Genomic DNA, 15,484 nt, shown 5'->3' on the forward strand with positions numbered 1-15,484 from the left:
GCCAACAGTTAAAAACTAGGAATATAATGATGGTATAAGCATAGGGCAAAACGAATCTAGTTATCCATTCAGTTGTGTTTGACTTTTGGCAATTCCATGAGCCAGCTCTCTCCATGATTTCTGATCTTATACAATTTTCTGTACCTTTAAGTATTGGTACAGAACTTGCATCACTTGAAGCAAAAGTTCAGTAATGTTTAGCTTCTGAATCTGAGAGGAAATGGATCTGCAGGGATAATGGTCACTAAGCTAATGCAGAGACAGTTAAAATACACTTGTCTTATTGCCACAACATCAATGGGTAACTACTGCCATTTTATTTAACAAGCAGGGAATATTTCAGAGCTTCATACCCACGTATCAGATATACACATCCTTTTTTGATAATTTTTTGTTTAAGAAAATAAAAGTGCTAGTTCTGTAGAATAGTTTTATAACACAAACTTTAAAGATTTTATAGCACTGTAGCTAAATCCTTGAACATTTGAATGATGGAATGATTGCTTGCGATTAGTTTATAATGCCCATATGCTAGTAGAATAATTTAAAGTTTGTGTGTAAAAAGTCTGTAGAGCTATGCTTGATCAAAATGCCCTCCCTTCTTCAGCTCTTCACCTTTTGCTGTAAATTTTTTCTCCTTTGCTCCGAGTTCAGGAGGAGGACTGGAACTTGTCTCTGTCATGCTGCAGTTCCAAGCATGTTAAGGGGTCTCAAAAGTACAGTGGAACATGGAAGAGCCCCCCCTCCCCAATAGACCTTGGAATTGAGATGTTGGATGATCCATGTGCTGCACTTTCCAAAGCACAGCATAAAGCACAACACAACACAGATAAGCTCCAGCTCTCTTCCTGAAGGTAGAATTCAGAAGTGTGTGTGGGATCATTCTGAAGTGCCTGGGAAGCATAGGTAATACATTCAAGACCCAGCTTTCTTCTTGCACTTGGAGCTGGTAAGGGTTTGGGGGAATCATCCCTATGGTCATGTGGAGTTGTAAATCTGTTCTCAGCTGGAATAAAGCAGATAAGGCTTATGATAGGGCAGACTTTAATTATAATAGACACTAACCACTATCTACCCAGAGTTTCTCAAACTGGGGCGTCACCATGCCCCAGCCTGAGAAACCCTGCCTCTGTCCCCTTAAGGAGCAGGAGAAGGGGAAAGGCAGTGATGCAATCCCCAGAATTACACTGCTGCTGGAGACTGGAAAGTTTTTTTTCACTTTTCTGCAGCCAGCACTGGAATCTGGGAGGCGGGGTCCAGAGAGGGCTACCTACTCCTCCAAATGTCTAAAAATAACAAAAAATGGGCACTTCTGGTTTCCTTGGCACTCCCTCCTGTCCCCAGCAGCAGGGCAGTCGCTGCCTTAGTCCCTCCCACACATACATTTATCTTGGGTCTCAAACTCCCAAGGAGCTTGAGAACCAAGGATCTACCCTAATACAGAATTGGAAAACTTCCAGTTAGGATTATTGCATTGCACTCTATAAGGGTGTTTTTTGTTTTTTTTAAAGAACACTTTTCATAACTTTAGCTTGCACAAAATGCAGTGAATTATGCTGTTTAAAAAAAGGAGCAGCAGTTGGAGGAAGCACATAACACTGGTGCGCAAATAAGTGTTCTGGCCGGAGGCACCAAATTTTGTCCCCCTTCACTGTATGCCTACCACTACCCTGCATATTCAAGTGCGGCTACACCTTCCACACACCCTTATCCGAAATTCCAGTGCAGCCTCTCTTCCTTGGTATTGGTGGCCCATGCTCCACTCCATCCTGTTTGTTTTAAACAAGACCAGTATGGAGATAGGGAGGCATGCTGCAGCTGTGGACAGGGTGGTGGTGGTGGTGATGCTCCAGGTTGCTGAGCTCCAAGTTACTGTGCTATGTCACTAAGAACATTAGAAGAGCCCTGCTGGATCAGGCCAAAGGCCCATCTAGTCCAGCTTCCTGTGTCTCACAGTGGCCCACCAAATGCCCCAGGGAGTACACAAGACAACAGACACAATCTGCATCCCAATGCCCTCTCCTGCATCTGGCAATCAGAGGCAGCCTGCCTCTAAAACCAAGAGCTTGCACATACCTACTATGACTTGTAACCCGTAATGAACTTTTCCTCCAGAAATTTGTCCAATGCCCTCTTAAAGGCATCCAGGCAAGATGCCATCACTGCTTCCTGTGGCAAAGAGTTCCACAAACTAATTACACGCTGGTATAGAAATCTTTTCTTCTGTCTGTCCTAACTCTCCCAACACTCAACTTTCATGGATGTCCCCTGGTTCTGGTGTTATGTGAGAGGGAAAAAGCGTCTCTCTCTATCCACTGTGTCCATCCCCTGCATGATTTTGTATGTCTCAATCCTTTCCCCCCTCAGGCGCCTTTTTTCTAGACCGAAGATGCCCAAACACTGTAGCCTTTCCTCATAGGGAAGGTGCCCCAGCCCAGTAATCATTTTGGTTGCTCTCTTTTGCACCTTTTCCATCTCCATTATATCCTTTTTGAGATGTGGCGACCAGAACTGGATGTAATACTCCAGGTGTGGCCTTACCATCGATTTATACAATGGCATTACAATATTAGCTGTCTTATTCTCAGTGCCTTTCCTAATGATCCAAAGCATGGAGTTAGCCCTCTTCACTGCCGCCGCTCATTGGGTCGACACTTTCATCGAGCTGTCCACAAGGACCCAAGAATTCTCTCTGATCTGTCTCAGACAGCTCAGAACCTATTAGCCTATATGTAAAGTTTTGATTCTTTGCCCCAGTGTGCATTACTTTACTTTTACTTACATTGAAACACATCTGCCATTTTGTTGCCCAGTCTCCCAGCTTGGAGAGATCCTTCTGGAGCTCTTCATAGTCTCTTCTGGTCTTCACCACTCTGAAAAGTTTGGTGTCATCTGCAAATTTCGCCACCTTGTTGCTTAACCCTGCCTCCAGGTCATTTATGAACAGGTTGAAAAGTAGAGGTCCCAGGACAGATCCTTGGGGCACTCCACTTTCCACCTCTCTCCATTGTGAAAATTGCCCATTGACACCCACTCTCTGCTTCCTGGGCCTCAACCAGTTCCTAATCCAGGAGAGGACCTGCCCTCTAATTCCCTGACTGTGGCGTGCTCAGCAGCATTTGGTGAGGGACTGTGTCGATCACCTTCTGAAAATTCAGATATATAATGTCTACGGATTCTTCAACATCCACATGCCTGTTGACCTTTTCAAAGAATTCTAAAAGTTAGTGAGGCAAGACTTACCCTTACAGAAGCCATGCTTATTCGCCCTCAGCAAGGCTTGTTCGTCTATGTGTTTTAAGATTTTATCTTTGATGAGGCATTCCACCATCTTACCTGGAACAGATGTTAGGTTGACTGGCCTATAATTACCTCTCCTTCCCTTTTTAAAGATCGGTGTGACATTTGCTATCCTCCAACCCTCTGGCACCGTGGCCGTTTTGACGGACAAGTTGCATATTTTATTCAAGAGATCAGCAACTTCATTCTTCAATTCCTTAATAACTCTTGGGTGGATGCCATCAGGGCCCGGTGACTTATTGATCTTTAATTTGTCAATGAGGTCTGAAACATCTTCTCTTTTAACCTCTATCTGACTTAATTCCTTGGTCAGGGGGGGGGCCGTTCAGGCAGTGGTATCTGCCCGAGGTTTTCTGCCATGAAGACAGATGCAAAGAACTCATTTAATTTCTCTGCCATCTCTAAGTCTCCTTTTATCTCCCCTTTCCCTCCCTCACCATCCAGAGGGCCAGCCGCTTCTCTGGCCGGTTTCCTGCTTCTATTTGAAGATTTTATTATTCCCCTTAATGCTGCTGGCCATGTGTTCCTCATAGTCTCTCTTGGCCTCCCATATCACCTTCTTACATTTCTTTTGCCACAGTTTATGTTCCTTTTTATTCTCATTAAGGCAAGACTTCCATTTACAGAAGGAAGCTTCCTTGCCCTTTATGGCCTCTCTAACTTGGCTCGTTAACCATGCGGTCACCCTCCTGGACTTAGTCGAGCCCTTCTTCCTTTACGGTATACACTTCTGCTGGGCCTTATTTACTGTTGTTTTAAGCAACTTCTATGCACTCTGGAGAGACTGGACTCTTTCTGCCTTCCCTTTCAACCTCCTTCTAACCAACCTCCTCATTTGAGGGAAGTCCGCTTGTCAGAAGTCAAGAGTTTTAGTGACAGATTTGCCTGGTACTCTTCCCCCGACATGCATGTCAAAACAGATCACAGCATGGTCCCTGTTCCCCAATGGCTCAGTAACATTTACATCTCTAACCAGGTCCTGAGTGCCACACAATACTAAATCCAGAGTTGCCTGTCCTCTGGTGGGCTCCATGAACTAGTTGCTCTAAAGCACAGTCATTTAGCATGTCAAGAAAACCAGTTTCTCTTTCATGACCAGAGCATGAATTGACCCAGTCAATGTGAGGATAATTGAAGTCCCCCATAATTAAGTAGTCCCCACTACTTGCTCACTTGGCTGCTTAAGCAGCTGGATGGATGAATGGAAGCAGCAGGTTGTTGTTGTTCTATCTTTCTCCAGCACTGCTGGAGTAAGAGGTTGTTCATCACTGCTCTGATCATCTTCCTTTTTGATGTCAGTGAGCAGGAACAGAATTGGAGATCAGTGGACAGCAGGCAGTTGTGGGCAACCCTTGTCAGTTCACTGTGTCCCCCTACCTGGTGCCTGAGATTTTCAGTCCACCTCATGGGTGGACCAGCCCTGGCTCTCTGTTTGTGGTTACAATTGAAAATGGTTGTGATTTTTTAAATCCTAAAAATTCTGGGGCCAGGAAAGGCTAGGTTTTTTCTGTGTTTTCCTCTATATGCTTTAAAGGCTTCTGGAGAAGACTTGCTCTGAAGTTAGGCAGATGTGATGGTGAGGAGCTGGTCCCTAACTGTAGTGGCACCCTCTCTATGGACTGTCTTGCAGAATGTGACTTGTCAAACCTGTTTGCTTGCAATCAAGGCTAATGAAGACTTTATGTAGCTTTTTGGAATGTAAAATGGTTCTCAAAGGAAGCTGCTGTTAAGGTTGCATGCTTAGTTTGTGCTATGTTTAAGTGACTTATGTCAGTTTATGTATTACTAATTGTAGGCCACCATGATAACCTGATTGTAGACTAAAAGTGGGGTATACAGGTGGAGCCTTTGTTTCTGCGGATCTTGTATCCATGGATCTGACTCAGTGCAGGTCTTCCAGACCCACATTGAGCCAAACCTGGGCACTACCTGGACCCTCCAGATGGGACTGCATGGAGGCTGCTTAAAACAACAGTAATAAAACAAGTTGAGGGAGAGTCAGCATGGCTTCTGTAAGGGTAAGTCTTGCCTCACGAACCTTATAGAATTCTTTGAAAAGGTCAACAGGCATGTGGATGTAGGAGAACCTGTGGACATTATATATCTGGACTTTCAGAAGGCATTTGACACGGTCCCTTACCAAAGGCTACTGAAAAAACTCCACAGTCAGGGAATTAGAGGACAGGTCCTCTCATGGATTGAGAACTGGTTGGAGGCCAGGAAACAGAGAGTGGGTGTCAATGGGCAATTTTCACAATGGAGAGAGGTGAAAAGCGGTGTGCCCCAAGGATCTGTCCTGGGACCGGTGCTTTTCAACCTCTTCATAAATGACCTGGAGACAGGGTTGAGCAGTGAGGTGGCTAAGTTTGCAGACGACACCAAACTTTCCCGAGTGGTGAAGACCAGAAGTGATTGTGAGGAGCTCCAGAAGGATCTCTCCAGACTGGCTGAAGCGCATCTGCCATTTTGCTGCCCATTCTATGTCAGTAAGTGTAAAGTCATGCACATTGGGGCAAAAAATCAAAACTTTAGATATAGGCTGATGGGTTCTGAGCTGTCTGTGACAGATCAGGAGAGAGATCTTGGGGTGGTGGTGGACAGGTCGATGAAAGTGTCGACCCAATGTGCGGCGGCAGTGAAGAAGGCCAATTCTATGCTTGGGATCATTAGGAAGGGTATTGAGAACAAAACGGCTAATATTATAATGCCGTTGTACAAATCTATGGTAAGGCCACACCTAGAGTATTGTGTCCAGTTCTGGTTGCCGCATCTCAAAAAAGACATAGTGGAAATGGAAAAGGTGCAAAAGAGAGCGACTAAGATGATTACGGGGCTGGGGCACCTTCCTTATGAGGAAAGGCTACGGCGTTTGGGCCTCTTCAGCCTAGAAAAGAGACACCTGAGGGGGGACATGATTGAGACATACAAAATTATTCAGGGGATGGAGAGAGTGGATAGGGAGATGCTCTTTACACTCTCACATAATACCAGAAAGAGGAGACATCCACTAAAATTGAGTGTTGGGCGGGTTAGGACAGACAAAAGAAAATATTTCTTTACTCAGCGTGTGGTCGATCTGTGGAACTCCTTGCTGCAGGATGTGGTGCTGGCGTCTAGCCTAGACGCCTTTAAAAGGGGATTGGACAAGTTTCTGGAGGAAAAATCCATTATGGGTTTCAAGCCATGATGTGTATGCGCAACCTCCTGATTTTAGAAATGGGTTATGTCAGAATGCCAGATGCAAGGGAGGGCACCAGGATGAGGTCTCTTGTTATCTGGTGTGCTCCCTGGGGCATTTGGTGGGCCGCTGTGAGATACAGGAAGCTGGACTAGATGGGCCTATGGCCTGATCCAGTGGGGCCGTTCTTATGACTGGAGCTGTGCTCTGGTCTCCTCCAAAGGGCTTTCAGAAGCACAGAAAGGCAGAGTTTGCTCACATGCTGTCTCTGCAGGCTTCAGAATAGCATGTAGAGGTGAAAAAGGCTACTTCCGGTTTTCCTTGGGAATAATAACAACATAAAAATGTTACTTCCAGTTTCCCTCAGGAATCTGGAAGTGGTTTTTTTCGCCTCCACAGGCCATTCTGAAGCACGCAGAAGCGCATGCACATTGCCTCTCCAGGCTTCAGAAAGCCCTCTGAAGGAGACCTGAGTATAACTCCAGTCCTCTTCAGAGGGCATAAGGGGCTGAAAATCACGGATTCACTTATCCCTGATTTTCGGTTTCGGGGGGGGGGGTCCAAGAAAATAATCCCCTCAGATACTGAGGCCCCACCTGTACTTGTAAAAAAATAAATACTGCAACCAAGATTGCTGTGAACAGTGATTTTAGAAACAGCTTCAAAACCTAGTTTCAGATCCTAAGTAAAAATAAACATAAGTTAAGGTTTGTGCTGATGTTAGTTTTAAGTATGGGTATGGGCCCAATGCTATGGGCCTCTGTGCCAGCGGTATGCTCATACTGCCAGCACTGGATGTCACAGACATGCCACAGAGCATGTTTGCAACACCCTTTGACGAAGTGGCACCAGCCACCAGGGAGACTGGAGCTGTGGAGGAAGATCCGGCTGCTGTTTTGCCAGTGACAAATAAGCACTGGTGGGAGGGCGGGGGAGGTATTCTGGGGCAGGGGAAGGTGGGACAGGAGGAGGGACTGGCCTGGTAGGGTGTGGGACCAGCAGAGGCCTCCCCCTCCAGATCCTATCCTGCATGTTGGGTTTGGAAAACACACTGGGCTTCTCAAGCCTGCACCAGTGAGTTAGCTGGCAAAGACTTGAGTAGCCCCATTGCATGCCTGGGGCTTTACTTTGGGTAAGGGGTTGAATGTCTGCTTCCCTTGAGGAGACCTTTGGCAGCTTCCTTGGCCCCGCAGGTTACAGCAGTGGCCATTTTGGGGCTACTGTAGCGTGCAGCAGCAGGAAGTTTAGAATTGGGCTGTAAGATTGGCAGGGGGACTTGTCTTGTTGAGAGATGCGAGTCTTAGAGATTATGTGCAAGCCTAGAGGGAAAAAAATTGTTCTTGGTTTCTGTGTTCCTTACAGAGGGGTGTTTCCGAGATTAACAATTGTGACCTAAGTATCTTAAAATACTGCTTAAAAGAGCTCTGTTTCTTTTTGTTCTATCAAACAATACTACAGAATGTTCTTTAAGATTTCTTAAATATTGTTATTGATGGTTAAGATAAGCTGAGGTGCTATGTGAAGAGCTCTTTCCCATGGTGCCTGAATGAATCCTTGCCAGATTCATTAAGGAATATTTGATTTTTTGCAAGACATTGGCTGTACGTACATCAATTAAACCATTAGTGGCACTACAGTCTTATTGCCCTTTGGTGTGGCAGATGTTTAGCACAGCAGGACGAGGCAGGGCGGAAAAGTGCAGCAGGTTTTGCTGCCACCAGAGGAAAGTGGCATCGTTTCCCATCCCCTCTCAGCAATGTGGGAAATCCCACTGGAACCTCATTGGAGGCTTCACCCAGGTTGCCAGTGGAGGGATAGGCTCTGCTGCATGTGCCACTTCAAAAGTGTCCATGTGCCACTAGTGGTACACATACCATAAATCCTATCAGTGGAGTAGCTAAATAAGAAACTAGAAAACCATGTTACTTTAAATTGTATCTAAAACTATCTGCAACGTCTTTCTGTACAAAATGTCAAACTAAAATTAATTTCTACCCACACCTTAAAATAAATTGTGGGTATCTTTGGGGGCACCTCTATTTTTTGTGATGGTTTCTTTGTTTAAAATCTTTAAAAATTCTTTTTAAAGAATATTTTTTGTGGGGGGGAAGGGGTGGATATGATTCAGCTAAAATTCGAGGGAGTTAAGGCCAGGATGTGGATTTCATTAAGACTCCCCTAACCTTTCCCCCTGTAATCTAAGCACTGGCTAAAAATCTGGGACTAAGATATTGTAAAGATCACCCCTTCCCATATATTTCCTCACGTGCACTTTGATCTTGACTTAAGGGTTCAGGGTGACAGAATGAGGACAGTTAGATCTTTGGTCTTTTAATGGTAGAATTTCTCTTTGGAACTCCCTAGAGAAATGCACCTGGCTGACTCCCTTACAAGCTTGTCCAAATTAGTTCAAGTCTTCCTTCTTAGAAAAGTGTTTGAGTCATGAATGAACTGTGTTCTGCTTTAAAAATAAAACATTCAGAAGCATCTGAATCTGCTTGCTGCCCAGTTTGTATGTAGTACAGTATATTATAATTTGTATTCTAAATGAGTTTATTATTTGAATTTTGTTGTTAATTTTGGAAGCTGCTCTAGGAATCCCTGTGGGACCTGAGCATTACAGGAGAGAAATGTAAAATTATCTAAATCTTCACTATAGAAAAACAACATATGAGGGTTGCTACATATTTCACACAATTCCCTTTGCATTGCTTAGACACAATAATAATGAGAAGAATTCTGAAGTGGCAAGCTGTATCAAAGGTAGTTACTAAAATAGCAATAAATTGCAATATTTGTTTAAAATAGCAATATAGAAATAGCAGATTGGTTTAATCAGTTGTCACACAGAATGGTCTGAAGATGCTTGTTATACTCCTTTGTCTGATCTGGTCTTCCTGGGTTGAAGGATTTCCTAGGAATTTCACATATACCTCTTTGAGATCTTTTGAACAAGGATGGGATACAAATTGAATAAATCATTATAATGCTGTCATTTGCTTTATACTTGCTTCATCTATGAAAGCAAGTATCTTTTAAACATTTTTGTAAGGATTTAACTCGGTATAAGTGGAAAACAAAACTCTGTAATGCTGCTCTTAAAGGTGCTGTTTGGTACAGAATGTGCCTTTTTTCATAGGGGTAGATCTCTAAAACACTTTGCACCAATGCTCTAGAGTTTGCACTGACATTTTCTGTCCCTCTGGGCATAATTAAAAGTGCAGATTTTGTCTCAGAAAGAAAAACCTTAGCCTCAAAAGATTGCCTTTTCCCTGTTGTGTTTTCTGGCTGAGAGTTAATCTGAATAGTCAGATCCCAAGCATGTTTACTCGGGAGTAAGCCCCATTGAATTTAGCAGGGCTTATTTCTATGCAAATAGGATTGATGCTTTCTACAAACTTTGCAAAATCTTTCTGTAGGAAAGTAAGAAAACTTTCTTTTTCATATGAACCTTTGAAGATCGACTATAGTTTTATAGATAGTCTCAAACTATAGGTTTGGAGTAGCATTTCTCAAACTGTGCTCCTAGGAGCCCTCAGGCTCCCTGAGACCCCTTCAAGTTTTCCACAAGCACACTGTAAGTTGCTACCATCTATCTCTGCCCAGTTTGCTTGTTCGTTCCTTACCTTCCCTGTTTGTGGTTCTTCTTCCTCATTGCCCTCTTGCTCTGGATCTTTGCCAGTATTTGGCAGTAGCGTGGGCACTGTGCCACCCTGAGTGTGTGCCAGTACACTAGGGATCCCCTCCATTTAGGAGTGTAAAAGACTCCGGAGATCAAAAAGTTTGAGAACCACTGGTTTGGAGGATAAGAAATGTACCATAGCCTGCTAGCTTGTGCATTGCTTCCTACTTGCACTCTCTTTCCCTGCTCTCATACTGTAATTTTTTCTTTCATTTCTGGACTTTCTCTAACCAGGGGCTGTTCTGCCATTAGTAGTTCTGCCATTCAATTAATACAATGAATAGAAACCATAGTTTCAAATAAATTGGCAAACTATGAAATAACCATAGTTGTCCAATTCAGACATCATGGCAAATCCTAGGTTAGAGGGAACAGGGAGATGACAAAGCAGAGAATGGTGTGAACCTGTGACACATTTCACATTCTTCCAGTTATGCATGAAGGATTGTCTGAATTGGTCTTATGTTTTATGCTTATGTTCATCTGCAATATTTTCTGAGATGCCTTTCATTAAAATTGGGGCACTGATCTGATAGCCCAATCCTATCAATTTCCCTGCTATAGCATGCAGTAATGCTAAAACAGGATATGCCTGTATGTTGTGGCGGGAGAGGGGCAGATCAGGAGGCTTGGGAGGGAAAGGGAAAATATTTTTCTGTATTCTTTCGTAAACCTCCTGATTTCCAATGGGCAAAGGTTCTCAAACTGGATCATTGAGACATCCCAACATTGGGAGCTCTGTCTTTGCCCCTTTATAAAGGGTGCAGCAATACGATCCCCAGATTGAAAACTAGAAGTGGGTCGCAATAATTAGGTTTAGATTTTCCTAGGCTTGGGGAGCCCTGTGGAGGCCACCATGGGGCTCTCTGCACCCCTGGGAAGCTGCTACTGGTGAGTAAAATGAAGCCCCTGTTGCCCCAGTAAGGGCACGATCCTGGGGATTGTGTCACTGCATTCCTCCCTCCCCCACAAAGACTTACTGAGGCTCCCAAACTCTCGGAGAGTTTGGGAACTGCTGTGAATAGGACTCCTTGGATTTGTGCCATCTCTTTAGCTGGTGCAAGTCCTAGGGGATGGGGGCATGTCAGCTGCTTCCAGAGGGGATAGCATCTAGCATAAGTCACCCACCCACATATGACATGCCTCCCATCCTCCCCCCATTCAACCCTCCCACCACCTAGACTAGATGGGCCTTTGGCCTGATCCAGCAGGGCTCTTCTTATGTTCACTGCATTCCACGCTTGCTACCAACTCACTATTATTGGTGGGTGCTACTTTTCCCTCCATCATGGGTGGGGCTGCTTTGGCCTCTCTGGTGGCATTCTGGAAAGCACATGGTTTTATATGCTGGTTTGGAATGTAATCTGTGATGGACGTAAAGTAGCTACTGCTGCCAGGACTCTAGTTCCTGCAACAGTAGAGCCCAACAGAATTAGACTGAAAGTTTCAACTATGGATATTTAAGTATAAGTGCACACAGTGGCATCACTGCAGGGTGCGGGTGGTGCAGGTTGCACCAGGTGATGCACAAGGGGGGCAACATGCACTGCGGGTGATACACTAAAATCACAGTAGTTTAATACCATCATGTTATATATTGTTGGATGCAAACTTTACAGCAGAATGCAATGGAAGAAACTGGAGTAAAATATCTCCTGTCTATCAAAAGTTATTGGCAAAAAACCATAAAATAAAAAACACATGAAGCACAATGGAAAGTGAAACTGATCCATATCGCACATATACTCACAAGTAGACAAACTTGCCTTAGTCTGTTAGAAAGGGCAGGCTGAGAGGAATCTAATGACAGCAGAATAGTCCTGATCCAATGAATGCAGCCCCCCAAAAACACCCAAGAAGGAGACTGAAACCTGATATTCACTCACAGCTTTAGTGAGCTTCCTTGGAGGCCACAGTTTTCTCAGGCATTGGAACTTGGTGCTGTTCTTATACGGGTTATAACTGATTGCCCATTGAATTGGGAACATTGTTGTCAGCTGTTAGCCCTACCTGGCTCCTTACTCTCTGAGTAGAGAAGGAGGTCCCTCCCTCCAAGCTGGCGAATGCATTGAGCTCTGTGGAAAGCAAAACTAAGCCACATGGTTGCATTTACTCACCAATAAGCAAACATGCCTTGGCTCATGGTTAGATCAGTCAAAGGGGAAAGCGAGGCCACCAGAATGGACCTGAACTGATGGAACTGGAGCTCAACAAATGCTCCAGAACGCAGCCCCCCCCCTCCCAAAAAAAGAATACAAACAAAATCTTCAGCTGATAAGGTGAACTTTTTTCTTTTTTAAACTTTCGAAGCCAGGTAGATCCAGAGAGTGATCTGATTTAAACAGAAGATCTTAAACTGAACTGGGCATTGGGTAGGGCTGAAAACCTTTCTGATTTTTTTGTGGGGAGGGGTATTGGAGACAGGCTACAAAGAAAGCTTGGTGGAACAGGGCTGGCTTCTCATTTAATTATTTGTTTTACTTTAATTTAATTATTTATAATTATATATTTTAATTTGCTTGATGATGTAACTTCTGGCTATGACATCACTTCTGGTGGGTCCTGGACAGATTGTCATTCTAAAAAGTGGATCATGGTGCTAAATGTTTGAGAACTGCTGCAATAAGGTGTTAGTAAGTTGACACCGGGGTGTGTGTGACACCACTAGTGACCAAAATCACTAAAATCACAGTTTGTAAGAATAATACCATCATGTTATATATCAATCAATGTGTAATTTCATGCAGAATGCAATGAAACATACCGCGCTAAAATATCTTTGTTCTATCAAAAAGTACAGCCAAAAAACCAGTAGATCACCATGCCCACCACCTGGGGTGTTGACCCATCCACTGCATGGGGTGATGCCACTGGGTGTGCGCCACTTAACATTGGGGATATGTTCTCCAATCCCTGTTGTTATACAATTAGGTTGTTAAGTGAGCATTCAGCCCAATCTAGTGCCTTTATTGTGTCAACATACACTGCCTGCCTATTAGTTACTTATTTCTTATTAGGAAATTAGCTAGCTGTACAGGCTACTGGAAATAGGTTGCCACCTCTTTGCATTAAGGGTCTCTTTGTTATGCAGACAGACACTCTGCTTCAGGCTATGGGAGTCCTGACTACCTCATTAAGAACCTCTTTGGTGTGCTTTGACCACCTTCATATATGCAGTCCATTGTTAAGTGGAAGATTGTTAAGTCCTGGTCAGGAGGTCTGGTCTAGAGAGTAGAGCCTTCCTTAGCCCGAAGATAACATCAGAAGGTTGCTAGTTCGAGGACACCGGTAGCTCCCTGGACGGCTGAGAACTTGAAGCAGCTGACAAGCCAAGCTGAGTGTTTCCACCTGCTCTTGGTGTGAGCAAGAAGCATCTTGGCTGCCCTCCATGTGAGAGATGGAGATGCTTGTCAGCCTGCGTGGGAGAACTGGAGGCCAGAAGTGAGACCAAACCAGGAAGATCCATTCTGAAATGTTGGTTCTTGAAAGAGAGAACCTCTATGTTTTTAATCCCCTTGAGGGATTTAGAAATGCCTGCCTATGTAAACCGAATAAAGTCAGAGGAGTAATCCGATGACCAGAAAGGCGGTATATAAATACCTAGTTATTATTATTAAGTGGTGGACGCCTGTAGTTGGATCAAACATTGTTAGTGAGAAAAAGTGAGCTGAAGATCTTGTTCAAATCTGTGACAAATTCCACTGATATTGTCTGGCAATAACTGAACTAAGTATTTCCATATCAGTTTCTATAAAAGATATAGTCAACTTCTTCCCTCTGTACTAGATGTATCTGTTTAACTACTATAGTGCATATTTTGGATTTTTACAGAAAGGCTTATGATTGATTGATTGACTTGCACTTCAGTGAAAATCAGATGCAAATTTTATAAAAGCATTTTAGATACGTTATTTTTCCTAATATAATTGTATTTTCTAAACAAGTTTCAGTGAAAATTGAATTATGTAGAAGGCCGTGTTAATGCAGTTTATTTAACTAAGGGCCGAATCCTATCCACCTTTCCAACACTGATGCAGCCACAGTGCAGCCCTGAGGTAAAGGCACAAATGTTTCCTTACCTTGAGTGTCAGGCCCCACACTGCAGGATGCAGCACACTTCCCATTGTCAAGTCTTCATCAGTACTGGAAAATTGGATAGAATTGGGCCCTAAAAGTTTTAAATCTGAGTTTTCATGAGCTGTTGCAATAAGCTTATGAAAAAAAATTTACAGCTTCCTCAGTATTGTAATTACAGAGCATATAGTTGTATATACTGAAAAATCCTTGTTCTTCATTTCAGTTATCTAGAAAAGTACGAGAAAGTACATCACTTTGGAGAGGATGATGATGAGGTACAGCCAGGCAATCCAAAGCCGCAACTTCCTATAGGTGCAATTCCATCTTCCTATAATTACCAGCAGCACAGCGTTTCAGGTAAATTTTGACTATTAAATGGCAGTGCCATTTATCTTAAACATCTATGAAATGAATGCCTGAAGAGCCTATAGATGTGGTGTTGCTACATTTCTTTTTCCCTTTATTAACAGATTTTCTTCGACAAAGTTATGGGCTATCTATGGACTTTAATACGCCAAATGACTATAATAAATTGGTGCTCTCTCTGTTATCTGGACTCCCAAATGAAGTGGACTTTGCTATTAATGTGTGCACTCTTCTATCAAACGAAAGCAAACATGTTATGCAGCTTGAAAAGGACCCCAAAATCATCACTTTGCTGCTTGCTAACGCTGGGGTATTTGATGACAGTAAGTCTCTAATATGGTTTAATCCTTTAAAAATTAAATGTAGCATTAGGTAGCCAAGCTCTCTTGTTTATCCCTCTTTAGTTCCTGTGTGTTCTGACAATTCAGGTCATACCTGTAGTTTGTTTGTGTATTGTTCTTATGCATCCTACGTAAGAAGAACTCTACTGAACGATAGTTAGCTATATTAGTGGTTCTCAAACTTTTTAGCACCGTGACCCACTTTTTAGAATGAAAATCTATTTGGACCCATTGGAAGTGATGTCATTAACCTGGAAGTGATCTCATGGCCAGAAGTGACATCATCAAGCAGGAAAATGTTTAACACCCAGCCCTTCTAATGCCTTATAAGGCATTAGAAACATCACTTCTCATTTTTAAAAAAAATGGAAATCACGTGGTTTTCACTCTAAGGCTCAGTCTGGTGAGCTCAGAGAACCTTCCAGAGGTGAGGGGAGTGGAACTTCTTTTTGTACAATTTTGAATATTTTGAGCATGTCTTGTACTTCCAGGTAATACTTAGTCATATCCTGTTTTGGCATTGGACAGTCTGGACTAGGA

At 43.4% G+C, this 15,484-nt stretch overlaps 1 protein-coding gene across 1 annotated transcript in view; it reads left to right on the forward strand.

Moving 5' to 3' along the window:
- Positions 1–15,484, forward strand: part of ARID2 (AT-rich interaction domain 2) — a 145,253-nt gene that overhangs the window by 79,176 nt on the left and 50,593 nt on the right. The window contains exons 5-6 of the mRNA XM_066634426.1: positions 14,461–14,594; positions 14,708–14,926. Coding sequence (XP_066490523.1) covers positions 14,461–14,594; positions 14,708–14,926 — 353 coding nt within the window. The remainder of the gene's footprint in view (positions 1–14,460; positions 14,595–14,707; positions 14,927–15,484) is intronic.

This window comes from Tiliqua scincoides, chromosome 7 (genome assembly GCF_035046505.1).
Source record: "Tiliqua scincoides isolate rTilSci1 chromosome 7, rTilSci1.hap2, whole genome shotgun sequence".
NCBI lineage: Eukaryota > Metazoa > Chordata > Lepidosauria > Squamata > Scincidae > Tiliqua > Tiliqua scincoides.